Source organism: Pristis pectinata, chromosome 4, assembly GCF_009764475.1.
Source record: "Pristis pectinata isolate sPriPec2 chromosome 4, sPriPec2.1.pri, whole genome shotgun sequence".
Taxonomy (NCBI): domain Eukaryota; kingdom Metazoa; phylum Chordata; class Chondrichthyes; order Rhinopristiformes; family Pristidae; genus Pristis; species Pristis pectinata.
This window is the reverse complement of record NC_067408.1, coordinates 7058850-7085708: the sequence shown is the minus strand read 5'-3', so window position 1 is coordinate 7085708 and position 26859 is coordinate 7058850. Positions and strand designations below refer to the sequence as shown.

The 26859-nt window shown below is 40.9% G+C and overlaps 1 protein-coding gene across 1 annotated transcript in view; it reads left to right on the top strand.

Annotated features, from left to right (window-relative positions):
* The window catches only part of LOC127569160 (protein diaphanous homolog 1-like), a 135267-nt gene that overhangs the window by 68460 nt on the left and 39948 nt on the right, over positions 1-26859 (top strand). Inside the window, exons 3-12 of the mRNA XM_052013548.1 lie at positions 687-836; positions 2558-2659; positions 6499-6629; positions 8202-8288; positions 10288-10348; positions 11726-11865; positions 13560-13668; positions 17238-17348; positions 18425-18544; positions 26283-26398. Coding sequence (XP_051869508.1) covers positions 687-836; positions 2558-2659; positions 6499-6629; positions 8202-8288; positions 10288-10348; positions 11726-11865; positions 13560-13668; positions 17238-17348; positions 18425-18544; positions 26283-26398 — 1127 coding nt within the window. The remainder of the gene's footprint in view (positions 1-686; positions 837-2557; positions 2660-6498; positions 6630-8201; positions 8289-10287; positions 10349-11725; positions 11866-13559; positions 13669-17237; positions 17349-18424; positions 18545-26282; positions 26399-26859) is intronic.

Sequence of the window (26859 nt, the reverse complement as noted above, 5' to 3'; positions counted from 1 at the left end):
TATCCCCTCTGAATCTCTTCCCCCTAATCCTAAACCTTCTTCTGATTTTGGAAAAAGTTTCCTGCAGTCTACCCTATCTATATCCCTTAATATTATATACCTCAGTCACGTCCCCCCTTAACCTCCTCTGTTCCAGGGAGAAAGACCCAGCTTCTTCATTCTCTCCTCATAACTGAACTGCTCCATCCCAGGCAACATCCTTGTGAATCTCCTCTGTGCCCTCTCCAGCGCTATCACATCCTTGGTGACCAGAACTGCACACAGTACTCCAGCTGAGCTCTGGCCAAGGTTTTATAAAGTATAACCTCCCTACTTCTCTATTCACTGCCCTGACTAATGAAGGCCTATATCCCCATACGTCTTCCAAACCATGTTGTCTACCTGTGGTGCCACCTTCAAGGATTTATGGACACGTTTAACTTTGTCCTGTTAAATTTTATTTTCATGGACCCATAAGTAAAAGTCTGTCATGACAGATGTCCAAAACTGAAGTGTTTGGGTAAAGAGTTTGTATATCAAAATATACTTTTTTAAACTTTATTTATATCATTTGTTAGTGGTGTACAACTTGAACCAATGAAGAAACAGGAAATAATGCTCATGTTGGTAATAATTCAGATGTACTTGTGTAAAGGGTAGGGGTGGAGATTATAATCCATTTAATTCTTTTGAACCCTGTTTTGCAGCTGGAACGATTCACCAGCATACGAAAGAAGGATAAAGAGAAGCCTAATGTTCACACAAGACACCCACCAACGCCAATTTATGAAACCCATTCCTCTGCACTGATGGGACTTGGTGATAAAGAGGTGCTGGACTTGTTTGAGCAGATGTTGGTAGGTACTTCATTCTTTAACTTTTCACAGCTAAATATTGGATGGATTAAAACATGATTTAACATCAGAACCATGGAGATTTACAGTAGAAGTATAAAATTTTGACATGCAACTAGTAGTAGCATGTTGATGTTTGAGATAGAGATGGAGAATTTCATCAAAAGCTCCTTACCTGAATTATTTATGTCTTTTCTTACAATGTGCTAACGTGCATATGAATTTAGACCATTCTGAATCTGATAAGACTGCCAGTGATGAGAAAGTCAGGGAAGGACAAGGGCCAAATACTGAAAATTGAAATTAGAGTGCGTAGAAAATGGTCCACAGGTCCGTCATTGGAAGGAGGAGGAGTGTTAACGTTTCAGGTCAATGGCCTTTTGTAAGAACAATCACATTTGGGGAAGAAACTAATGTTCACCTGATGATAATTCATGAGTAACATGGTTTCCTGGAATTCTCGTCATTCCCTTGCCCAACTGGGATGGGATTTTTCACTCCCTGAAACCAAACCTTTTGGTTTGTTTACTCTTGGAACCTGAGGTATTGTTGCATGTATCACTTAATAGACAAGTTCAGTATACTCGAACTGAATGTTTTTATATGTTCATATCTTAGATTTGCAGGACATCTATAATGAGGAAAAACATGATGCTGGAGGAACTCAGGCCAGGCAGCATCCATGGAGAAAAGCAGGTGGTCAATGTTTCGGGTCAGGACCCTTCTTCAGGATGCTTTGGGTTACTTTGGACCCAAATCCTGAAGAAGGGTCCTGACCCGAAACATTGACCGCCTGCTTTTCTCCGCAGATGCTGCCAGGCCTGCTGAGTTCCTCCAGCATCATCATGTTTTTCATCTATAACGAGAAAATGTATTATAATAAAATTAAGCCACAAATCATTAGTGTTCTAGAATACTGCAGCTTCTCACTTTGAAGTAAAGGATTTTGAATGCCGGGGGTGGTTCAGTCGTTAAATAGGTGAGCTGATCAAACCTTTTGGTAGAAATGGTCCAGTCTATAATTGGGGTCTGGTAATGATAGGGTTTGTAAAAGTCCATACCACTGGAACAAAACTTGTGACAGTCCTTGATTTTATTGTATAGGTATGGTCTAAGCAAAATTAACTGCTTTGAATGGTAGGAATGTGAAACCCACCATCACTATTTAAGGTGCAGCTGGTAAGCATATTGGAAGAGGACACTCATCTATTTAGGAACAGCTTCTTCCCCTCCACCGTCAGATTTCTGAACAGTCCATGAACCCAATCTTGTTAATCCTTTTTTATTGCACTATTTATTTATTTTTGTAATTTATAGTAAATTTTATGTCTGCACTGTGGTACTGCTGCAAAACAACAAATTTCACATTATATAAGTCGGTGATAATAAACCTGATTCTGCTAGTTAAATGAAGTTTGGGAGGGTGCTCATGTGGAGCATAAGTCCTAATGTCGACCAATTAGGTTAAGTGGCCTGTTTTTGTGCTGCATGTTCTGTGTAAGCTTGGAAGTGTTGTTCTGCTGTTTCAGAAGTTGCCTTCTATTTTTGTACAGAATCATTACAAGAGGTGACCAAGGTACTGAACAATACTTGGCTTTGAAGTGAATTAGGGAGTGTTTTATGAATAAAGTTTGTCAGAAGGACTATTTGAGAGATCAAAATCCTTATCTCTTCATGTCTATTTAAAAATACATTTGTGATGTCTTTATTTTATCTTTTAATAGCTTGACATGAATTTGAATGAAGAAAAACAGCAGCCATTGAGGAACAAAGATATATCGATAAAGAGAGAAATGGTTTCACAGTATCTTCACACTTCTAAAGCGGTAAGTATTATATTCATTGCTGATGCTGCATTTTAGATTTTCTGGATTCTTTGAACTTCCAAATTTTTAACTCCATTTAGAACTGCTATTTACACAGTGAAGTGCATTCAATTAGATTCGTAGCAGCTCTCAAATAGGGAAAAATGAGAGAAGTATATGAATTGGATTGCTTTTCAAAAGAGCTGTTGCATACTTAATGGGCCAAATGTGGTGTGAACCCAACTTAGTTCACCAGTATTGTTTGGACTTTTAAGTTCCTAACGCTAATTGACATTTAATCATTCTGTGGAAAGTCTAATTACATTGACTCTTACTGTGATAGTAAAAGTCAAAGTCGAGTTTATTATCATGTGCATAAGTGCATGTATGCACAGGTGAAATGAAGAGCTTGCTTGCAGCAGCATCACAGGCACCTAGCATCATATAAGCAGCATTCATAAGAAAAACATAAATTATGCACAAGCTTTACAAGAAAGAAGATGAGTAGAACAAGTCCATTTTAGTGCAAAGTGATCAAAGTGGTCATGGTGTTGATAAACTGAGGGGGGGTTCATATTCACAGTTCATTGAAAGTTGCCTCACAGGTGGAAAGAGCAGTTAAGAAGGCCAATGGGATGTTGGCTTTCATAAATCGTGGGATTGAGTTTAAGAGCCGCGAGGTGATGATGCAGCTTTACAAAACTCTAGTTAGGCCACACTTAGAGTACTGTGTTCAGTTCTGGTCGCCTCATTATAGGAAGGATATGGAGGTGTTGGAGAGGGTGCAGAGGAGATTTACCAGGATGCTGCCTGGATTAGAGAGTATTGAATATGAGCACAGGCTTTATTCACTGGAAAGGAGGAGGATGAGAGGAGACATGATAGAGGTATATAAAATACTGAGAGGAATAGATAGAGTAGACAGTCAGCGCCTCCTTCCCAGGGCACCAATGCTCAAGATGAGAGGTCATGGCTTTAAGGTTATGGGTGGGAGGTTCGGGGAGATGTCAGGGGGAGGTTTTTCACCCAGAGAGTGGTTGGTGCATGGAATGCACTGCCTGGGGTGGTGGTGGAGGCAGATACATTGAACAGGTTCAAGAGCTTGTTTTATAGGCATATGGAGGAGTGTGGGATGGGGGGATATGCGGGAGGAAGGGGTTAGGTAGTGTGAGGGTGGTTTGATGGACGGCACAACATGGTGGGCCGAAGGGCCTGTTTTGTGCTGTATGGTTTTATGGTTCTATGGTTTTGCTGGTTGGTTTAAGAACCAAATGGTTGAAGGGAAGTAGCTGATTGACACCTGCCTTAAGAGTGCAGCGGTATATGTTTACATATGACCTTTTAATGTAGGAAAAGGCCAGTGAATGGAGAGTTCTTTGAGGTTGGAGGGAGTTATAGATGTAATAATTGGCAAGTCCAACATGTTTTAAAATTCTCACATTTCAACTGAAGGTATTGGGGAACTGAGCTAGTTTAGGAAGGAGAATACTGCAGTAAAGACTGAGTTTGGTGCAGAATAGGATATGGGCAGAAGAGGTATGGGTGTCTGCCAGCAATTAAGAAGTGTCTAGATGAGCATTTGAATTGCCTCAGCCTAGAAGGCTTTGGACCATGTGCTGGGAGATGGGATTAGTACAGAATCAAGTTCAAGTTACTTTATTGTCATTCACCCATATGCTATAAAAACACATGGAGGAACGAAATGTCGTTTCCCCCGACTCTCTCAACAGAGGACATAGATAAAACAGAAGACATACAATAAACACAGACCAAAAAAAAATTATGCAAGTACAAATAGTGCAAAAACGGTATATACAGAATACACATTTAGTGCAGAGTTGGTGCAGTGCAGAGTTGGTGCAAGAAAATACAGAACTCAGTGTGTTGCACTAATTGTATGAATGTGTTCAGCAGCAGCCAAAGTTCTTGTACGCCGTTGTGCAAACCAGGGCTTTTGATGTGGCATTTGTCTGAAACTGTCTCCAGGGTATTCAGGAGCCTGACAGCTTGGGGGGAAAATACTGTTGTACAGTCTGGTAGTTCTGGTCCGGATGCTCCGGTACCACTTGCCAGACGGCAGTGGGACAAATAGGTCATGGGAGGGATGAGAAGGGTCATCCATGATTCTGCAGACCTTGCGTGTGCATTGTGTTGGAGATATCCAGGGTGGAGGGAAGAGGTACTCCAATGATCTTTCCCGCTGTACTCGCAATTCTCTGCAAGGACTTATGGTCAGAGATGTTATAGTTACTGTACCAGGCAGAGATGCAGCTGGTCAGGACACTCTCAATGGTACCCTGTAGAATGTGGTGAGGGTGGGGGAGGGCAGGTTTGCTCTCTTCAGCCGCCGTAAAAAGTGGAGACGCTGCTGTGCCTTCTTGGCGAGGGTGGAAATGTTGGTTGATCAGGACAGGTTGTCTGCTATATGTATTCCTGAGAACTTATAACAGCTGACTCTCTGTACAATGATGCCATTGATGCACAGGGGTAAGTGGTCAGCCTGGGCCCTATGCTGTACAATTCTGTAAGTGAAGCATATCTTTACATTAGGTGATGTATTGCGAATACATGGAAACTGACCATTGCAAGTGTTGGAATAGTTGTGTCCGTATGATGCAAAAGGAAATGAGTGATGGAACAGAAGTAAAAGTAGACAGATATTGCAAAGGAATTAATGTGGGGTTGGAATTCAGCTTGGAAGTCGTGAAAGTCTGGTGCAGCTGTTGGCAAGGCTATGAAACTTTTGATGGCAAAACCTGTTGCCAGTGAAGTTTAGCTGGAGGAAATAACATTTCATCTAGGATCAGTTGGTGATCTCCTGAGCTGGGGATTATGATATGTATAACCAAAGTGTTGTCAGGAAGGCACTGATTGAAGTTTTAGTTCCAAGAGTTAAGTGGACTGTAAACTTTGATCATTTGGTTATGCACTGAGGTCTTGCACCATTATTAAAGAATGTTTACATTTTAAAATAAAGTGAATCAATTTAATTGATTTTTAGAGCAGCCTGTCAGTGTTCTTGTCATAAACATAGAATAAGTGCTGAGTCATTAAGTATACTCAGGGCTGAGATAGTCTTCTAGAGTTCAGGGCATTTGAGGGTTGTGGAGACCTAGCAGAAAAGTGGTATTCAATAAGCTCAGACTAATCTGACCTTATTGAATATTGGAGCGGTTTTAATGGACTCCTGTAGCCTGCTGTTTCTTATGTTCTTGTGTACTTCCAGCTTTATAACTAAAACGTAAGCAGTATTATTTTGTGTTAAATTCTACTTTACTCAGCAATGAAATCAACAACAGCAGCTTTGATTTGTATTGCACTTTTAATATAGTACAGTAGTAAAATGTGCGAAACTTAAAGCTAAGCCACATATGGTGTGGCTGGTGACCAGAGATGATAACTGAAGAATAAAATTAAAATAGATGGCAAAGTACGGAAACTGAGCATTTAGAGTGTTACTTCCAGTCCTTGGGGGCTAGGTGTTGAAGGCATGTCCACTGTCGGTGAACTGATTAAATTTTGGGATAAGCAAGGGGTGAGAATTGGAGGAGCACAACTAACATGGAGGAGGATCATTGGCCTGTAGAACATTCCATGAGAGGTGAGGTCCTGAATGAATTTCAAAGCAAAGGTGAGGGTGTTAAAACTGAGGCACTGCTTAACGAGGGATTCTTGCTTAACTAGGGGTCATTGCAAATTATGAAGCATAGGTGATGAGTGACAGGTTTGGATACAAGCATGGTGGCAGTCTCAGACAGTCTTTACAGAGGATCAGGTGAGAGATACTGGCAAGGAGTGAGTTGGAATGATGTTTTTCCTTATCTAATTTTTTTTTTCCCTACCCCCCCAACCCTTTTTAGAGTCAAAATCAGAAGGAAAGTACAAGATCAGCAGTGATGTACATTCAAGAACTGAAGTCAGGAATACGAGAACAGCAGCTCCTCAATTGTTTGGAGTCGTTACGAGTTTCTCTCAGCAATAACCCAGTCAGGTAATGGAAGTGATCGGCTTTTCACTGGTATGGATTACTGAAGCGGACAGGAATATTTGCATGGTGTCAGATCCAGCTTAAAACTTGATTTCGGAGGCCTAGGGTTGGTCTGTTTATAAGAAAAGCAAGTTTTAGTATTCCAATCTTGAAAACTAGCATGGTGATTCCACTGAGCTGTTGAATTTCACAGTGAATAAGAAAAATGGCTCATCTCAATTTGTGCTGCTAGTTCAACGTGATGCGATGAATCAATCGTCCACTTAATAAAGGTCACGGACAGTTCTTTAGGGGCAAACAATGTTGGTCCTTTTTTTTACTTTCACCCTTCACACACTTAAGTAATATAGCTGATTCTAATGCCTGTACTACCCATCAAACACACTTGTTGCCTTATTGTTCCAGACAAGGTATTGTAAATATTTGCCTCACTTTGAGTGCAATACCAGGTAGTAAGTGAGCTTAGTAGATATGGTCTCCAAGTATTTGTGTATCTATATTAATAAAACAAAAACAATCTATCTTGCTCTTAAATTGTTGAGAATCAGTATATGTTTCATTCCCCTTTCGCTGTTGATGTGTAATTATGCAGTCCAGTATAGAATTTCAAGGAAATGTAAAATACCAATTTGTGCCAAAAGAAACAGTACATTTAACTGGGATCCATGGTAAATTGGCTGTTTGGATTTGGAGTTAGCTTGTCCATAGACAGAGGGTAGTGGTCAATAGGACTTATTCTAGTTGGAGGTCTGTGACTAGTGGTGTTCTGCGACTGCAGGGATCCGTACTGGGACCTCTTGTTTGTGATGTATATAAATGACTTGGATGACAATGTACATGGGTGGGTTAGTAAGTTTGCAGATGATATGAAGATTGGTGGTGTTGTGGAAAGTGTAGAAGACTGGCAAAGGATATAGTGGCATATAGATCAGTTGCAGATATGGGTGGAGAAATGGCAGATGGAGTTTAACCCGGCCAAATGTGAAGTGTTGCACCATAGGAGATCAAATGTAAAGAGACAATACACTGTTAAGGGCAAGACCCTTAACAGTGACTAGCAGAGGGATCTTGGGGTCCAAGTTCGTAGCTCCCTGAAAGTGGCTACACAGGTTGATAGGGTGGTAAAGAAGGCATATGGCATGCTTGCCTTTATTAGTTGAGGCACTGAGTTCAAGAGTCAGGAAGTTATGTTGCAGCTTTATAAAACTCTGGTTAGGCCACATCTAAAGTATTACATTCAGTTCTGGTCACCCCAGTAGAGGAAGGGTGTGGCGGCTTTAGAGAGGGTGTAGAAGAAGTTTACCAGGATGCTGCCTGGATTAAAGGGCATGTGCCATAAGGAGAGGTTGGACAAACTTGGGTTTCTCTGAAGTGGTGGAGGCTGAGGGGAGATCTGATAGAGGTTTATAAGATTGAGAAACATAGAGTAAGCAGCCAGTATCTTTTTCCTTGGGTTGAAATATCTAAAACCAGAGGGCATGCATTTAAGGTGAGAGGGGGCAAGTTCAAAGGAGATGTGCGTAATTATCCATTAGTGTTCAGGAAATGGTGTAAGCCTTTTTTTTCTTTAAACAGTTGGGTGCAGAGCTTTGGTGCAGAAGGATTAGCTGAACTGTTGGGAATACTAAAAGGATTGCAAGATGAACAACTGGATACTACAAGGTAAAGCAGTAACATTCATTGGAATTAATTTTTACACAACTATGCTTGATGGTGTCTTTATTACTTCACCTCCTGAAATTAAATACTTATGTGAATATTATTTTAATGTACCTTTAAATTTCTGAACTGTTATTTTCAGTCAGTTGGGTTTTCCAACTGGTTAAGTATATTAGAAACCTGTTAATGCCTGGGAAAATTTGAAAATCTAAAAGATGCCAACTGGTTCAGCTCGTTAAGGTACTGGTCCAGATTTCGCATTACTAATTACAAAGACGCTGCCAGTGTTCACTCTAATTACTCCATGGTACTGACCAAAACTTCAAGATTCTCAAGCATGCATTGGTTAATGTTGAAGTTCTGAAGTTGCTGAAAGTGATTCAAGGCTCTTCCATAGATGTGACATTTACGGTCTCCTCAACTGCAATCAATAGAAAGCAATGGTCAAATTGTCTTCCCCAATGAAGCCAATAGAAATCATGCAAAGTTAAGGTGTGAACTATTCCCTCTGTAATATACCCTGAAAATCTCTCTTGTTTACATGAGATCTTAGTAAGTTCTTAATGGCACATTAATCCATAATTACTTTTCGGCAAACATTCTGATCATAAAACTTGTATTTTTTGTGTATTTCATAAATCCAAGGGACTTCAAAATATAGAACAGAATCTTTAAAAATAATTTGTTTTGGCTTCCACTTTAATTATACATTATTCCTGACATGCTACTCTATTTAAAAAAAAGTCTGTTTTAATGGCTACTTGTCATCTGCAGCATTTAGGCACCAGGGATTATCTTTAAATTGACACCTACAGGCATCAGAAAAAGGCAAGTTCATGCTGTAGAGATGGCTAGATTTTTGTGGGGAGATTTCTTTGGGATCAGGGTCATATATAGTGGGCCTTTATTGCAATAGGGTTGGAGTTAACAAATAGGGAAGCTTTGTTACAATTGTACGGAGTGTTGGTGAGGCCACACCTGAGTACTGCACACAATTTTGGTCTCCTTAACTGAGAAACGATGAAGCAGCATTGGAGGCAGTCCAAAAAGAGGTTTACTAGGCTACTTCCTGGGATGAGAGGATTGTCCTATCAAAAGAGGTCTATATCCTTTGGAGTTTAGAAGAATGAGAGGCTTTCTTATTGAAATATGAAATACTAAGGGACATAATAGGGTAGATTTCATGATGTTTTCACTAGTCAGAGAATCTTGAATGAGGGGACATAGTTTCTAGATAAGGGGTTAGTCATTTACAACAAAGGTACATAAAAATGTCTTCTTGCAGAGGCTGGTGAATCTCTGGAATTCTCAGCCCCAGGGAGTTGTGGAACCTAGCTAGAAGTATTTAAAGTGGAAATAATAAACTTTTGAAAGATTGAGGACTATGGGGATCAAGGGTCTTGACCCAAAACATGAGCTGTCCATTTCCTTCCATCGATCCTGCCTGCCCGCTGAGTTCCTCCAGCGCTTTGTGCCTTGCTCCAGATTCCAGCATCTGCAGTCTCTCCAAGAACTATGTAATGGTAGATTATATCATTGCCCAAGCTAGGGACTGCAAAGACGTCTGCATTACTTGCATCTTGACAGGTACCATTGACTACTGGACTGACTGCTGCCGCTGCCAGAGTCTAGGAGGCTCAATGCATATTAGAGTACTAAAAAAAGAGAGGCACACAAAACAGCAAATGCTGGAATCTGGAACAAAAAGACAAACTGCTGGAGGAACTCAGCACGTTGAGCAACATCTGGTGGGGGAAGGAATTGATGTTTTGGGTCAACACCTTGCATTAGGATACATTAGGGTGTTAGCTGCAGATTGTACTGAATTCGGACAAAGCTTCTTGAAGTCCAAAAAGTGAACAAGTACTTGTACATTTGCTGAATGTAGCCTTTTTCATTTTGGTTAACTTGCTGAAGTTGGTCACAATTTAAAAATAAAACAACTCATTGCAAGCAGTGTCAAGCTATTGTTATGTTACTATTGCATTATGTTTTTTTACAGTGTGAACTACAAAATTCAACACGAAATTATTCGGTGCTTAAAAGCTTTCATGAACAACAAAGTGAGTATTTTAATACTAATGTATAAGTAATGTGGGATTGATTAGTGTTGGAATGACTGACTCTGACTGCAAATATTTTAAGATATTGAGGTTCTTGCAGGTCTTCAATCATTTGTTTCAGAGATTCCAAGCGACAAATATTGTCTGTACTGATCATTAACTGTTGTTTCTCCTGAGCAATGAATGCTTTCAACCAGAGATTAACTTGGGAGTGCAACTTTGAGCATTTTGTTTTCTACACATGACTATCAGTAGCTGCTTCAGTGTAGCAACTAATGTTAATCTTGGGCTTGAATGGATTTACGAGAATGCTGCTTGCACTCCAAGAATTAAACTTTAAGAAGACGTGACACAACCAAAGCTATATTCCCTCAAATTTAGAAAGTTCAAGAGTGTTGGAAGTTTTCAGGACGTTAAGGGCAGATGGGGAGAAACTTCCTGCTGGTTGGGAAATCTGGGACCAGGGGACACAGTCAAAGAAAGATCCAGATGTTTCAGGAGCAAAGCAAGGAAACATTTCAAGATGCAATGTGATTGAATTTTGAAGTTCTCTTTCACTTATAGCACTAGATCCTATTCAATTGTTGATTTTAAATCTGAGATGGACTGATGTTTGTGAGCCAACAGATTAAAGGATAATATCTATGATAGTGAATGGTAGGCAGATTTGAGGTTAACTAACTTCCCTGTATTCCTGTAATATCCTGAGGTTATTGTCCTTTTATTGACTGGTTTCAAAGTTGTGTTCCACTGAAGCTAGGTAGATTTTTTTGAAAGCTTTTATTGTATTGCTAAACACAGAATGCTAGAGGAATTTAGCAGATCAGGCAGCATCTATGGAGAGAAATGAACCGTCGACGTTTTGGGCCGAGACTCTTCATCAGGACTGGAAAGAGCAGAAGCCAGAATAAAAGGGGTGGGGGGGAGGGAGGGGGAGGAGGATGAGCTGGCGGGTGATCGGTGAATCTGGGTGAGGGTTGTAGGTAGGTGCTGGGGGAGGGAAGGAGAGAGTGGGAATGATGTGGGAATGATGTGGGAAGCTGGGAGGTGATAGATGGAAGAGGCAAAAGGCTGAAGAAGATGGAATCTGATAGGAGAGGACAGTAGATCATGGAATTAAGGGAAGGAGGTGGGGAACCAGGGAGGAAGATGTGCGTGATAAGTAGGTTGTGAGGCTGGGCGAGGGGAAAGTGAAGGGGCTAGAGGGATAAGGGAATTAGACTTTTTTTTAAAGAAATATGGTGCTTATCACCTGCTGGTGATTATTTTGCTAATATTTTCATTACTAGTTTTCATGGGAGCTGGTGTAATTTTCTCCCTAACACTGAATGGCCTAATTCTACTCTTGTGTCTTATGGTCTTGTGTCTTATTTGCAGCATGGGATAAAAATGATGTTGGAATCAGCAGATGGAGTTCTGTTGTTGGTGAAAGCCGTCGATCCTGGTGCTCCAGCCATGATGATTGATGCGGTAAAGCTCCTGTCTGCCATCTGTATTCTGCAGGACCCTGAGAACATGTAAGCATATACTTTAAAAGCAGCAATAATTGCAGCAACTGTGTGTGATGTATAGCCACAGAGGTTCACTTATCCATGGACCATTGGATGTTTCTGTCACTGTACATCCCCATTGAACTAACACTACTGGTCATTTCCTGTTGACTTTCTGCTAGCTACCATTTCCAGTTAATGTAAAACTATAGCATAAGGCTCAGTGCTGCAGGGCAATTTTAGAAGATTGCCGTACCCACGGTTTAATGGATTTTTAAAAGTAGAAACCAAAGATATTTGCATTGAAAAGGGAAAACAGCTTGGAATGAGTTGTATAAAATTTGGAAAAACTGGAAGAAACATCCGAAGAATATACTGTTCTTTGCATTTCTTTTGGTATGCTTTTTATCCGTATTGCTACACACCTCTGGTGAATGGAAAAATGGATTGTGGTTATTGGCAAAAGACAGTTAAAGGGATTTTCTTTTAGTATAATTGTTCAACATTGATTGCAAATCCTGATGTGTTAGCTCCAACCTATAATTGTAGATGCTAGTTAGGAGTTGTTGCAAATTCTGGTCCAGATCTCTCACACTTTAATGCTCCATCCCATTCCCACTGTGACCTCTCTTTTTAGATAGCTAGCCTTTCTAATTTATGTTTGAACTGGTCATTAATGTTAACTTGTTTTTTTATCTCTCCACAAATGCTGCCTGACCCTCAGTGTATAAAGTGTTCTGTTTTTATTTCAGTTTTCCAGCCAATGCAGTGCCTCAGAGTTCTAGCATTGTTTTTATTTTGTCCCTCCTCTATCCTCATTTATCTCCCCTGTACAGATCAGCTGCATTTAACAGGCCTTCACCACACTCTCAATCATTCTTGGGGTCTATTCTATGCTTTATTCTTTCCACTCCTTCCCTTTCTCTGCAGCTTAAAGCATATTTATTTTCTAAACTTTCCTAGTTCTAATAAAAGTCCTTGGACCTAAGACTTCAAATCTGTTTCTCTCTACAGCTGCTGCCTGATCTGAGTGCTTCCAGCATTTTCTGTTTTTAAACTGAACATTCTAGACTCTTTAGTTCAATGAACATGATTGATTGATTGGACGCTATTTGTCCAGTATCTGAAGACCTCAGGAGTGATAGGGCACATTAAACTATAGATTCAGGAGACATGAATCTCAAGTAATTCTTTGAAGCCTATAAAGCATGAGTGATAGGACAATGATATATTGTGAGACCCATTATGTTTTTCATGGAGATACAGGAATACATAGTAAATTCAAAATGTTTTCTTCCAGTCATTTGTTAAATGAGACATCTTTCAGTGCGTGAGGACTTCAGAGCATTGGAAGTTTGGAGTTGGCTTCTAATCTCAACTTGGGGAGTTGTCCCCTCTTTGTGATCTAGTCAGTTGGTTCTTATTTCTGAACAAAATCTTCTTTAGCAATCAAAGTTTGCAGCGGAGTGTCAGCCACCTTTCACAACCTCCTTAGATTGCAGTTTAAATCCTCAATTTTTTTTGTCTGTTTACATAAAGCATGGTACAGAATCACTATTTAAAAGGTGTTATTTTTTAAGAATTACTGCTTATAAAGTTTTGTGTTTGGATAGGGATGTTAAAAGAAGCTGAAATTAAGAAGCTGTACCGAATGGATATTGGGAACTGGAATAATTAGAGGCTCCTTAACACTGACGTCTGTCCACCCTGTTCTTTTCCAGGCACGAGAAAGTATTGGAAGCATTGACAGAGAGAGCAGAGCAAGAGGACAGCGAACGGTTCAAAGCACTGTTGGATGGATTGAAAGCTGAACAAACCATACCACTGAAGGCAAGTCTTGCAAAAAGGCAAATGAGGCAAACAAGAAGTTGATTGTACACTGTTGCTTTTGATGGAAAGTTAGTGCTAGGTTCTGCCCTTTGTTTGTTACAGAACATAGCTAGTGCTTAATGGCAGAAATGGAAGTGTTTTGAGATAGGAAATGTTTGAGCTTATGGGATCCTCTGATGATATGGTTCAACATGTGCCATGATGATAGGTTGAGTGAGCCAGGGCTTTTCTCTTTGGAGAGAAGGATGAGAGGTGACTTGATAGAGGGTGTACAAGATAATAAGAGGCATGGATCGAGTGGACAGTCAGATTTTTTCCCAGGGTGAAAATGGCTAACATGAGGTGGCATAATTTTAAGGTGATTAGAGGAAGGTATAAGGAGGATGTCATAGGTAAGTTTTTTTTTACACAGAGTGGTGGGTGCGTGGAATGCACTGCTGGGACATTTAAGAGACCCTTGGATGGCCACATGAATGATAGAGAAATGGAGGGCTATGTGGGAGGGAAGGGTTAGATAGATATTAGAGCAGGATAAAATGTCGGTGCATCATCGTGGGCAGAAGGGCCTGTACTGTGCTGTAGTGTTCTATGTGCCCTTGAGCCAGTCTACGCAACCTAAACCTCAAGGCAAAAAAACTATGCATGTTGAATTTGGGTTGGGTGTGTATTCTAGTGGATTCTTCAGGTTCTTGTTGGGTTGGGCAGTGCCATGCCACCCTGGCTCAATACAAGATTCAAGAATTCTTTATTTGTCATTGTACTGTTGCCACAACGAGATTACGATGGCACTCCCTTGCCCAATAAAAACCAAAACAGTAAATTAATAAGAGCAATTATAGCTATAAAATAAAACAAACATACACAAATATAAAGTACTTAAAAAAAAAGGCAGTGTGCAAATGAACCATGATAATAATGATAATCAGCAGCATATCAATATATTAAATAACACCATGATGAGTTCAGCCAGTAAAGGGGGGAAAGACATAATATGTGTATGTATGTACAGGAGGTGTCAGTCCACGTTCAACAATTTAACAGCTTTGGGGGAAAAAGCTGTGTTTCAGTCTTGTAGTGTGCGCATGTATTGTCCTGTATGGCCTACCAGAGGGGAGTAATTTAAAAATGTAGTGAGCAGGGTGAGCTGGTTCTTGAATGATGTTTAAAGCCCTGCTCCGACATCAAGCGTGATAGATGTCCTCCATCGCTGGTAACTGAGTCCCAGTGATGTTCATTCTTACCAAGGTTAGAATGATTTGTTTAACAGGCATATAAATAGTGTTTATTTATACTGATGGTCAGGTTTGGGACTGAAAAATATGTTCATGATCATTTGTTGCTAGTTTGCTGTTGGGTTAGGTTTTAATTTTATGTACAAATGGACCTCTACTTCACATTACCCGTTGGTATTAATTTATTATTTGCACTACTGGTTATGTTTAATGTCAGTATTAAAGCATCAGGATCAGCAGCACATTTGGGAGCAGTTTAGTGGCATGACACCAAACACATCACAGGTCAACAGCTTTTCCTGTACTCCTTTGTAAGTTTACTACGTATAAAATATATGCATCAGTCAGATGGAAGACTGGCAGCGTGACTTGCGTAATTTGCTACTGTTTCTCAGTTGGACTTTGTTTGCTGGATCATCTAGCATGCAGCAGTGACATAAACAAAAAGGGGCAGGTGTTGGCCTTTTGGCTGCTCAAGCCAGCTCCACCATTCAGTAAGATCATTACTGATCCAATTTTGGCTTTGCCACTTTTCTGCTCTCTCCCTATCCCCCTTGACACCCTTTTAAAAACATTGCAAATATTCATTGTCTGTCTCCACTGTTCTGAGGTGGAGAATTCCAAAGATTTATAACTCTGAAGAAATTCCTCCTTATTTCTGACTTAAATGGGCAACCCCCATATAATGAAACCATGTCCCACTAGTTTTGGGTGAAGCCTCCTTCAGCAACCACCCTGTCAACACCCATCAGAATCTTGTGTTTCAATACATCTCATTCTTTTCAACTGCAATAAGTACATGTCCATTGAAACCTCAATGATAGGACAGAATCTTGATTGACAGTCAAAACCACTATCAAATTTAGATTTTCTCCTTGGCTGTTTGTTGTGGGAAAAGGTTCTTTCAAGTCTCAAAGGCAGAGGAATCCAGACAGTCTTTGGACTTTAAAAAGGATTTATTTACAAAGACAAATGTGAACAGAATGAATGAGAATGGATGCGCACTCACACGCACTCGGGTAATCGTGACACGTGAGGGGATTCGCAATGGGGGTGAAGTGCGCGCGCGCACACAGAGTAAGCTAGTTACAAATGGTCAGGGAAAAACACAATGCGGTGCCTGAACCCTCCCTGCCACTGGACAAGCAACAGCTCTACGCTACTGGGAATCTACTTAAAAACGCCCCTAAACCCCTGGACGCGCACACCTACCAGTGGTCCCTCGACATGGTTTTGACCCCGGCAGCAATCAAAAGAAGAGAGAAGAAGAGCCACACATGTGGCATCCTTTATTGTGCTGGAGAGCTGGGTGGAGCTAGCTCAGGTAATTCGAGAAGTCCAATGAGTCATGGCCAGGTATGAGAGGTGTGCACGGGGACCAATGGTCAGAGTGTGCTGCTAATGGCTGGGTGGAGCTAGACCCTGATTGACAGTGGTGTTACTTTTGACCAGTATTCGATGTCACATGACAGCCATGACCTTTCACATTACACTGTTAAACTTTCTTTTGATGCAACTTGACTGGTCAAAGGTTTAGGGGCTCTTCCTAAACATGATGGTTCTGCAACCCTTTTAGCTGGAAGCACATTGATTTTAAAAAAAGGAAACCAATGAAATCATCCCATGTGCATCTTCACAAAAAAAGACTTAATGGACCTCTCCACTCTGCACCAATGTGGTTCAACCTTAATCAATAAATAATTGGATACTGCTTGGTGTGGACTCCATTGGTGAAATAACAAAACCTTGCATGATCTCCCTGGGCCAGCTAGGAATGGACACTCAATGCCAGTCTTGCCAGCAATGATTACGTCCCAAGAATAAATCATTTTTTAAATGGAGCAACTAGTTTGCTCATATTTATGGAATTTATACTTTTTTCATTGATCTTTCTAATTCTTTTCCTCCTCCTGATTTTTTTGATACTATGATCTTTTGGCACCTTGCCCAAGTGACCATTTTTTGTGAGTGATCTTCAGTAAAGATGGACCAAGTGAAGGATCACCCTGAGCCTAAGTGACTTGACTTGACTGTCTTCACTGCCTTTATTCTGACAGTATCCCATTTGACCTGTGTATAAAGGGTTTTGAAATGAATTAGATAATGAAGTAGTAACAGAACAGCCAAAATCTTAATGGAATGGCAAAAAATACTCTTTTCTCTCCTTGTTAACTGTAGGAATGTAATTGCATTCCTAGTTCAGTGTAGATCAAACCTGGTCTATAATGTTATTTCCTTCCATTATTTTCTGTTTCTTTTGTAAACAGGTCTGTATTTTAGTAACAAGTAATCAATTTTCATTTAAAATTGGTCTGGAATTATTGTCCCTTTGGCTAGGTGGCGTGCATGCAGTTCGTTAACGCCCTCATAATTCCTGCTGACGAACTTGACTTCAGAATTCATTTGCGGAGCGAGTTCATGCGCTTGGGTCTCAATCAAATCTTACCGGTGAGTGTTCCCTTCTTGGGTGTTTCAACTCTGTACTAGGTAAGCACAACCCAGCACCAATTAAAGGAAAATTAAAAAAAACTGTCTCCAAAGCTGTAGGAAGTGACACTAAGCAAGTTGATAAAATGCTGTCAATGAAATAGGTTCTAATGAGAGAGGTTAATGGGGAAATTTTGGCCCAGAAGGTGATTCAGCAGCACTGAATTAGAATGCTTAAGAAAACAGTCAGAAATCCCAAAGGGTTTGTTGGGGGTGGGGGTGGGTGCTGCTTGGGAGGTTATAATGCTGGAAAAGCTTGCAGGGATCAGCAGTGGCGAAGCTAAGATGAGAATTGACCACCTTGGTTGAATTTTAAATTTGTGGATGGAGGAACTGGGTTCCAAACTAAGTTCGCAAGTGCAGGTTGATGGGAAGTAGGGCACGGAATGTACAGGATTGACGTGGGTTACAAACTTCATGACCTGATGTTCATGATCAGCAGGTGATGGGTGGGAAGTTGTCAAGAACATTGGAAGCACTAAGAAACATTCAGGGGTAAGAAAAGTTCAATGACTGAATGGATCGAGTGGGATAGACCATGAGTTGGGCAATGTTTTGGGTCTTGAGCAGATGAATTATTTGCTCTTTGTGAAAAGGCATTGGAAATGTAACTTGGGGTTATCACTAGATACTGTGGGTGTGAATGGTCTAGTGCTGCCTAGAAGTGGCCAGGAATGGGAGGGCAGTGTGGGTTGTAGTTGATGGCCAAGGAGCAGGTTTTGTGGTAGGGAGGGAAAATAGTGACGTTGGTCCTTTTAAGAGAAAATGTTGAGGTTGGATAGTGGACAAGAAAGCTACGAAGAGGGTCATGACTGATGTCCTGTTCTATCAGCATAACACATGATGTGACTTCACGTGAATTTTCATTTCTACTACTAAAAACTGATAAAGAAGTAACATGACTGGAGCATTTATTTTGCAGATCTTTCATTTTCCATGTGTTCTCACATCCTGGCCTCCTGGAACATAGTGATCAAAATTCAGAGCAGTTAGTTGTATCCGTAAGCATCTATATAGTCACCGTAATCTTTCTTTAGGAGTTGAGGAAAATTGAAACCGAGGAACTCAAGGTACAGCTGAATGTTTTTGATGAACACGCGGAGGAAGATTCCGATGACCTGAAGACTCGTCTGGAGGATATTCGGATAGAAATGGAATATCCTTTTCAAGGGTTGTATGGTGACTCTGATTGACTGGGTGCCTGACTACATGGGCCAGTGTGTGTTTGCAGTTGCTCAGAACAGCTGTAACCTTGGCAACAGACAAGATTGAAGCTTTAATTTTTGTGCATCAATAAATAGTAAAAAATTTGCCAGGACTTTGTGGAAGGTTCAGGCTTGGCTGCTGTTTAGTTTTTTATTTTAAAGAAGTCCTCTGAACTCTGAATAGCAGCTTCCCAAAAAGTTCTGTTTGGGGAAAAAGAGCTTGTAAGTACATCAAGCCCACTCGGTTATTTCTGTGTGCATCTGGTTCATTCCCACTTTCCTTAAAAGTGAGAGGACTGCAGGAAATATCTTGGAAATGAAACTTGTAGACCCCTTCCTGTTGAGTTAATTTACAACATTCGAGGGATACAGGGTTAGGTGAGAAAACTTGTATGGTGCACAGCAAGGTGACGATGCAAAGCTAGCTGGCAGTGTGGGGTGTGAGGAGGGTGTAGGGAGATTTCAGCCATAAGACAGCAGCAGAATTAGGCCATTCAGCCCATCGAATCTGCTCCGCCATTCGATCATGGCAGATATACACAGGGTAAGTGAATGGGCAAGTGCGTGGTACCTGGAGTATAAAATATGAGGTCATCCATTTTGATAGAAAGGCTGGAGTATTTTTAATAATGAGAGATTGAAAGGCTTTGCTGTTTGGAAGGACCTGGGTGTTCCTGTACTTGAATTGTCAAGAATTATCTTACAAATGCAACAAATAGTTAGGAAGACAAATGATATGTTGGCCTTTGAAAGGACTTGAGTATAAGTGTGGTGGTGTGCTCCCAATTATATCGGGTTCCCGATGAGATTACATCTTAAATATCACGTACAGGTCTGGCCTTCCTATCTAAGGAAGGATATACTTGTGTTAGAGGGAGTGAAGGTTCATGGATTGATTCCTGGGATGGTGGTTTGTTATGAGGAGAGAGTATGCAGGCTGCACCTCTAATCTTGTTAGCAGAATGAGAGGTGATCTCATTAAAAATGTACAAAATTCCTCAGGTGATTGACAGCAGAGATGGAGAGTTGGTGCTTCTCCTGGTTGGGGTGTCTAGAATCAGAGGTCATAATCGCCAAATAAAGGATTGCCGTTCATGACTGAGGTGAGAAGAAATTTCTTCATCTAGCGTTGTGAATCTTTCGATATCTATCCAAAATGGATGCGGTGATTTGGTTACTGGATATATTCGTGCAGGGGTTGATTAGGTTTTTTAAGATATTAAGTGAATGATTGGTTAATGCAGGGAAAATGGCACTGCTGTGAATGATGTTGAAAACAGTTCATGTTGAATCTGCTCCATTATATAATTAATATCTAATTGTTCTGGTATTCCATCTTTTATTCTGGATTCCAGCATTTTCCCAATGCTGATGACAGGATCATTATCGCTGGTTTCTCTATCACTCATTAAATAGTTGGGTTATTTTTGCAACTCTTCAAGCTGCAGGAACCATTCTAGAGTATAGAAAATTTTGGAAAATAGTAACCTGGGCATGTCTTCTAAAAATCTGGGATGCAGGACATCTGATGGTTGTTCACAATGTTCTAACAACATAAGAAATGGGTGCAGGAGTAGGTCCTTTGCCTCGTTACTCCTTTTGTTGCATCCAATAAGATCAAATTGATCATTTGCCTCATTTTTAGAACATAGAAAAACTACAGCACAATTCAGGCCTTTCGGCCCACAAAGCTGTGCCGAGCATGTCCCTACCCTAGAAATTACTAGGCTTACCCATAGCCCTCTATTTTACTCAGCTCCATGTACTTATCTAACAGTCTCTTGAAAGACCCTATCGTATCCACCTCCACCACCGTTTCCGGCAGCCCATTCCACGCACTCACCACTCTGAGTAAAAAAACTTACTCCTGACATCTCCTCTATATCTACTTCCCAGCACCTTAAACCTATGTCCTCTTGTGGCCACCATGTCAGCCCTGGGGAAAAGCCTCTGACTATCTACCCTATCAATACCTCTCATCTTATACACCTCTATCAGGTTCCCCCCTCATCCTCCGTCTCTCCAAGGAGAAAAGGTCGAGTTCCCTCAACCTGCTTTCATAAGGCATGCTCTGCAGCCCAGGCAGCATCCTTGTAAATCTCCTCTGCACCCTCTCTATGGCTTCCACATCTTTCCTGTAGTGAGGTGACCAGAACTGAGCAGAATACTCCAAGTGGGGTCTGACCAGGGACCTATATAGCTGCAACAATACCTCTCGGCTCCTAAATTCAATTCCCCGATTAATGAAGGAAAATACACCATATGCCTTCTTTACTTGAACTTGTCTCTGTCTTGAATCTACTCGATGAATGAGTCTCTGCAGCCCTCTTGGAGAATTCCAAAGATTTGCCTCCACCTTAGGAAGGAGAGAGTACGCAGGTCCGAAGGTTTCTTCTCATTTCGGTCCTGAATGGCCCACCCCTTATTTTGAGACTCTAATCCTTAGCCAGAGAAGGCATCATCTCTGCATTTACCCTATTCATATGAGTTTTGTATGTTTCAATGAGATCACTTTTCATTCTTCTAAAACCTAGAAAATATAAACGCAGTCCATATGATCTCTTATGGTCTACTTAATTCCTCATTGGACAATTTCCCTATCCCAGGTATCAACCTCATAAATTGTCATTTTACTCTCTGTCAAGTTTCTCTTTCCTTGCTGTATCTGCATGTTACCTTTGTGATTTATTTACAAGGACTCCCAGCTCCCTCTGAACACAATATTTTAGTTTCTTGTCACTTTTTTTTAGTGGTTTTCAGTTTTTATTTTTCTCAAAGCGGATGTTCACGCTTTTCCCCACTTCCTGTATCCTCATCCATTCACTTAGCCTGTCTGCATTTTCTTCTCAACTTCCACTGCAATAAGCTATCATAAGCAAACTTGTATGTGTGACACTTGGTTACTTTCTCCTGATGTAGATTGTCAACTACCAGGATCCCAGCACTAAACCCATGGCATCCCCTTATTACAGCCTTTGCACCTGAAAATAACCTATTTATTGCTATTTTATATTTTCTGCCCATTCACCAATCCTCAGCCTATAGAAGTATATTACATGTGGCACGTTATTGAAGGCCCTCTAAAAGTCCATAAACACCACATCCACTGGTTTCTTACTTATTTTGGTAGTTGCAACCTCAAAATTGATTTATCAAACATGATTTCACTTCCATCAATCCATGTTGAAGTCTGTCCAATCCTATAAATTTCTTGTTTATGCAGTTTAATTAAAATGGTTGGAGTGTGTGCTTGGTTGGGTGAGAGCTAATGTGAATTGGCACTCAAATAATCAGGCAAAATTGACAAACTAGTTTTGATTTGAGTATCATGAAACCCTTAAGATGAGTAAAAGAGCACGACTAAATTGAACAGCCACCTGCCATTATCTACACGGTTCACAAATATCCCACTAAGGAGCTTTGGTTTCGGTTTTGCAGATGTTTGCAAGTGTTAAACTCTATAATGTTGCAAACTCCTTGCAGCAAGCTGGTGAAAATGCATCACATTAATTTCCTTCACACCTTTTCATTTTGCACCATCGGCAATCCATCCATCATATTGTCATCAGTTGACTACGTTTGTGCAATCGCCTCAGTTACTACAGCATGCTCCTCTGGTTAAAGAATTTTCTTCTGAATTTTTTGTTTGGTTTATTGGTGACATCTTAGAATCAGTGGTTCTGGTCTCACCTGCAAGTGGAAGCAAAATGCACTGTTGTAACTCACTAACCCGACCCAGTGACTGCTGGTTCACACAACCTCCAGTTTTGACATAGGCACTGTTTAAAGCATTGAGCACACAGGACCATGAGGACATCATCATCCTGGAGTCTTTTCCATTATTTAGTGTGATCGTGACTGATCCAACTTATCTCCAATTGACTACTTTTGCCCTGTGTAACTTTAAATCTTTGATTAACAAAATCCTATCAGTCTTCAACTTAATGACTCTTGACTTGGTATCAAGAACACATGAAAGCAGGAGTAGGCTACCTGGCCTCTCGCCTCCACTATTCAATATGATCATGGTTGATCTGCCCCTTTTATCAACTCCTGTTCTGTGCCAGTTCCCCATCGTCCTCAATTTCCCGATCATTCAAAAAAAAAATTATCTCTGTCCAGTACGTACCTCCAGTGATCCAGTGTCTGCAACCCTGTAGGGGAGAGAATTCCAGAGAGTCGCTGTCCTCTTAAGTGATAGCTTTGGCAGATAAGGTAAAAGAATGCACAGAGATTCTATAAAGTATATGGAGTGCAGAAAGGTAACTAGGGAGAGAACAGATCCATGATGTGTGGAGCCACAGGAGATGGGGGAGGTCTTAAAGGAATATTTCTCATCCATATTTACTGTGGAGAAGGTCACGGAAGCTCGGGAATTCGGGGAAGAGAACAATGATGTCTTGAAGCATATCTGTGTTACACAAGAGGTGCGTAAATCCCCAGGTCATTGTGGGAAGCCAGGGAAGAAATTGCAGATATTTGTATCATCATTAGTCATGGGTGAGGTACTGGAAGACAGGTAGGTGGTGAATGTCGTGCCTTTATTTACGAATGGCTGCAAAAACAAACCAGGGAATTACAGGCTGATAAGCCTAACGTCAGTGGTGGGGAAACTTACTGGAGGGCAGGATATACCTGCATTTGGAAAATTGTATGCAGTTCAAATAGAATAGCTGTTGTGCACAATGTGCACCAATCAGCTGCTAATATTTAAATTAGTAAATAGTTGAGTTTTCTCTTGCCCTGGTTGAGTGTTGCGTTGGAACGGATTGCTGTTCTGGGCCCACACCACAGGAGGGCAGCAGAGCTCTAGTATAAATAAAGCACCCTGCAGCTTTCATGATTTAGTGATAGAAACATCTGTTTCACATCTTTTGCCATTAGGAGCCATGTTGTGGTGAAAAAAGGTCTGGAAATCATAAACACAGTGGTGTCTGCACAAAATGGATACTCGTTTCTTTCCATGTGATTCCTTAGTCTTGGATCCCAACGTTCAGCTGTAGCTGAAACACGGAAACTTCTCCAAACTTTCAACTGCACCTCATGCTGAATATTTTCATTCCAGATTTCTGAACTAGTTTGGGATAAAAACTAACCGAAAGAAATTGATGTGTAAATTACTAATTTATCCTGCATAAATTATCAACAAAATTGGGTCTGATTTTCATTAGTTTTTTTTCTGCAAATTCCCCTCCAGTTAACTCTCTATGCTTTCTGAAAGTTTTAATCCTCACTGTCATTTGCCTGTGAAGAATTCCTTTGTCAGATACAAGTGAAATTAGTTTAAGGGAGATTAGTCTTTTTTTTTAAGGCCACAGCAGCATGTTGGGTGTGTTATTGGACCAAGAGCCCAGACACCAGATTTAATGATCCAGAGACTGGAATTCAAATAACACCATTGTAGCCAGGGGAAAAATACATTCATTGAGTAGGCCACATGGTCTCTTGAACCTGCTTTCTGTTAAATAAGTTGCAATATTCTGATCCTGGCTCAACCCCACTTCCCTGTCTAGTTGATTTTGTTGAAGACTGACAAAGGCAGATATCTGACTCTTGAGGTGCTGAATGGCTCAGGATATGTTCCAAAGATTCACAAGCTTTTTAAGAGAAGATCTCCAAATGTAAGCCAAGTGGGCGAGTTCTTACCTTGAGACTCTGTTCCTGAATTCACCACCATCTCCCAGTGAGGAAATACCCTGCCAGCATTCACACATTAAATTAAGAAGCTGGAATCTCTGGTGACTAAGACATCGCTGGACTGCACTAAAATCCCATCTACTGTACTTTCCTGGTCTGGTTCATGTGACTCCGATCCAACCACAATGCGGTTGAGCCTTGACTGCCCTCTGCATAGGCCCATGATGCAAAGGATGCTAATTTCAAGGGTGTTCGGGGATGGAGAACAAATTGTGCTCTTTCTGGAAATGCCTCTGAAGAGAAAACTATACTGAATTGTTAAGGGTTGGGGGAAAGGGGGAGTGGGGTTAATGATGATGGCCAATTCTGCTGCTCTGTTCAATTGAACCATAATTGTGCTTGGCTCCAGAAAGATAAACTTCTGCTGTGCTTATCTTTCTTCGTTACAAAGCCATCTAATTACTTGTCTGTCACCTTTGCTGCAGTTGCTCATCTCAGAATGGTATAGTTGTGGTATAACGTTAAATTGTTTAAGGTAAAACTGTTTCTACTGGCAAGAGTTAAATAGACATGCATTTAATGTAATTAGCTGAAGAACCAGGAAAGAAATGGACTATTGCTTGTGCAGGGAATGGTATGTACTGGGGCACATTGCCTCAGAGAGAGGTAAAAGCTGATTCTAAGGAGGCTTTTGAAATGGGAATAAGCTGAATAATTGTAAGTGCAAGATTGGTATGTCTACAGCAAGATCAAGGAATTTGGAATAATTGGACAGCTGTTTCAAAGAGCCAGTGCAGATATAAAGGACTAAGTGGCCTTCTGTTGTGCCTTTTGTATGCACAATATTTATTTACCATTGAGATACCTTCGTTGTTGAAAAGAGAGGTTTATCTTAGGAAGAATGATTGAGGTTGTACTTATGCTCAATGGTGTTTAGAAGATGAGAGCTTATTGACACAAGATTCTATGGTGGCTTGATGGTTGATGCCTAGCCAACATTTCCCCACTTTGTAGAATCCAGAGATCTGTGAGCTGCTTCAGAATAAGAAGTCACCCATTCCCAAGGGTTATGAACCTTTGGAATTCCAGGGAGAATTCTTTGGAATGCCGTAGAGGCCGAGTCATTGAATATATTCAAGGCTGTGATAGATTCTGGTGTATTAGGGAGCTCAAGAAACGGGCAGGAAGGACGCTGAGGCCAAGATCAGATCAGTCATCCTCTTCTTGAATGAGGGAGAAGGCTCACGGGATTGTTTATTTCCAACACCTACCCTGGAGGTTTTTGCTTTCAGTTACTGGGCATGGCCTGTTCCTGCTCCTAATTCTTGCATCCTTGAGTAATAAGGGATTCAAATTGTGTGGCCAATGCAGTGCATTTCCTTCTGACTATAAATGAATTTTGCTACCTCAGAAGTGCAAAATGTCACAGAAATTCAGAAGGGAACAAATATGAAATCCCAGCCTTTGTTTCCTTGAGTTCTTAGAGGAAATTATTGGCAGTTGGTAATGTTATTCTGATTTAAATATAAGAGCAAAATCTTGGCTTTGCAATTAGAACATAGAACAGTACAGCACAGGAATAGGCCCTTTGGCCCACAATGTTGTACCAAACTAATTAAACTAAATAATTAAATGCCTAATGAAACTAATCCTTTCTGTACATACAATGTCCATATTCCTCCATTCTCTGCACATTCATGTGCCTATCTAAGAGTCTTTTAAGCGCCTCTATCGTATTTGCCTCCACTACCATCCCTGGCAGCGCATTCCAGGCACCCACCACTCTCTAAACTTTCTCTTTGTAACTGCTGATAGGAGGCTAGTTCGGCACGGCGCCCAGTGTGGCCTGTTTCAGTTCTCCAGTTTCTTTCTGAGATTTTTCCAACAATGGGTCTTTGCCAGGAGGCAGTCAGTGTCGGTTTTGGAGGAATAGGGCTAAAACAAGCACGTGAAGGTGGTCTTGCTGCAGGTTCTATAGCATGGAGTCCAGAGGAGCCCTCTAACCTGGAGAGTTGGGAAGTTGTTGATTTGTCTCCTTAACGGTGGTTTCACAGATGTGAATGAAATCTTCCAGATGCTCCTGAACACAGTGAAGGACTCCAAAGCAGAGCAATACTTCCTGTCTATACTTCAGCATTTGCTTCTGATTCGCAATGATTACCAAGCCAGGTAGGTGACTTCATTCATGTTTCTTTGCAAAGCTGTCTGCCGCAAGAATTAATATGTTACTTATTGGAACTATTTCGATTTCTAGTACTCCCTTATAATTTCCATCTGTCCCTCTTTGCCCTCATTCCTTTGTGTGGTGGTTGTACAGGTTAACCAAGCTGTGGTTCAGCTAATCCAAACATGCAACTATTGTGCTAGTTGCTTAGAAGCTGGAAGGATTAAAAAGGAAAGGCCACTTGTACTTGGAGAGACAAACGTGACTTTTTGGTTGGCACTTGTATGTTACCTTGTGAATTAATGTGAGATAGGTTGGTGCTGGATAGGATTTTGTATTCCCCAGGGTAGGGGAGTCCAACACTAGGAGGCATAGGTTTAGGGTGAGAGGGGAAAGATTTAAAAGGGACCTGAGGGGCAACTTTTTCACACAGAGTGTGGTGAGTATATGGAACGAGCTGCCAGAG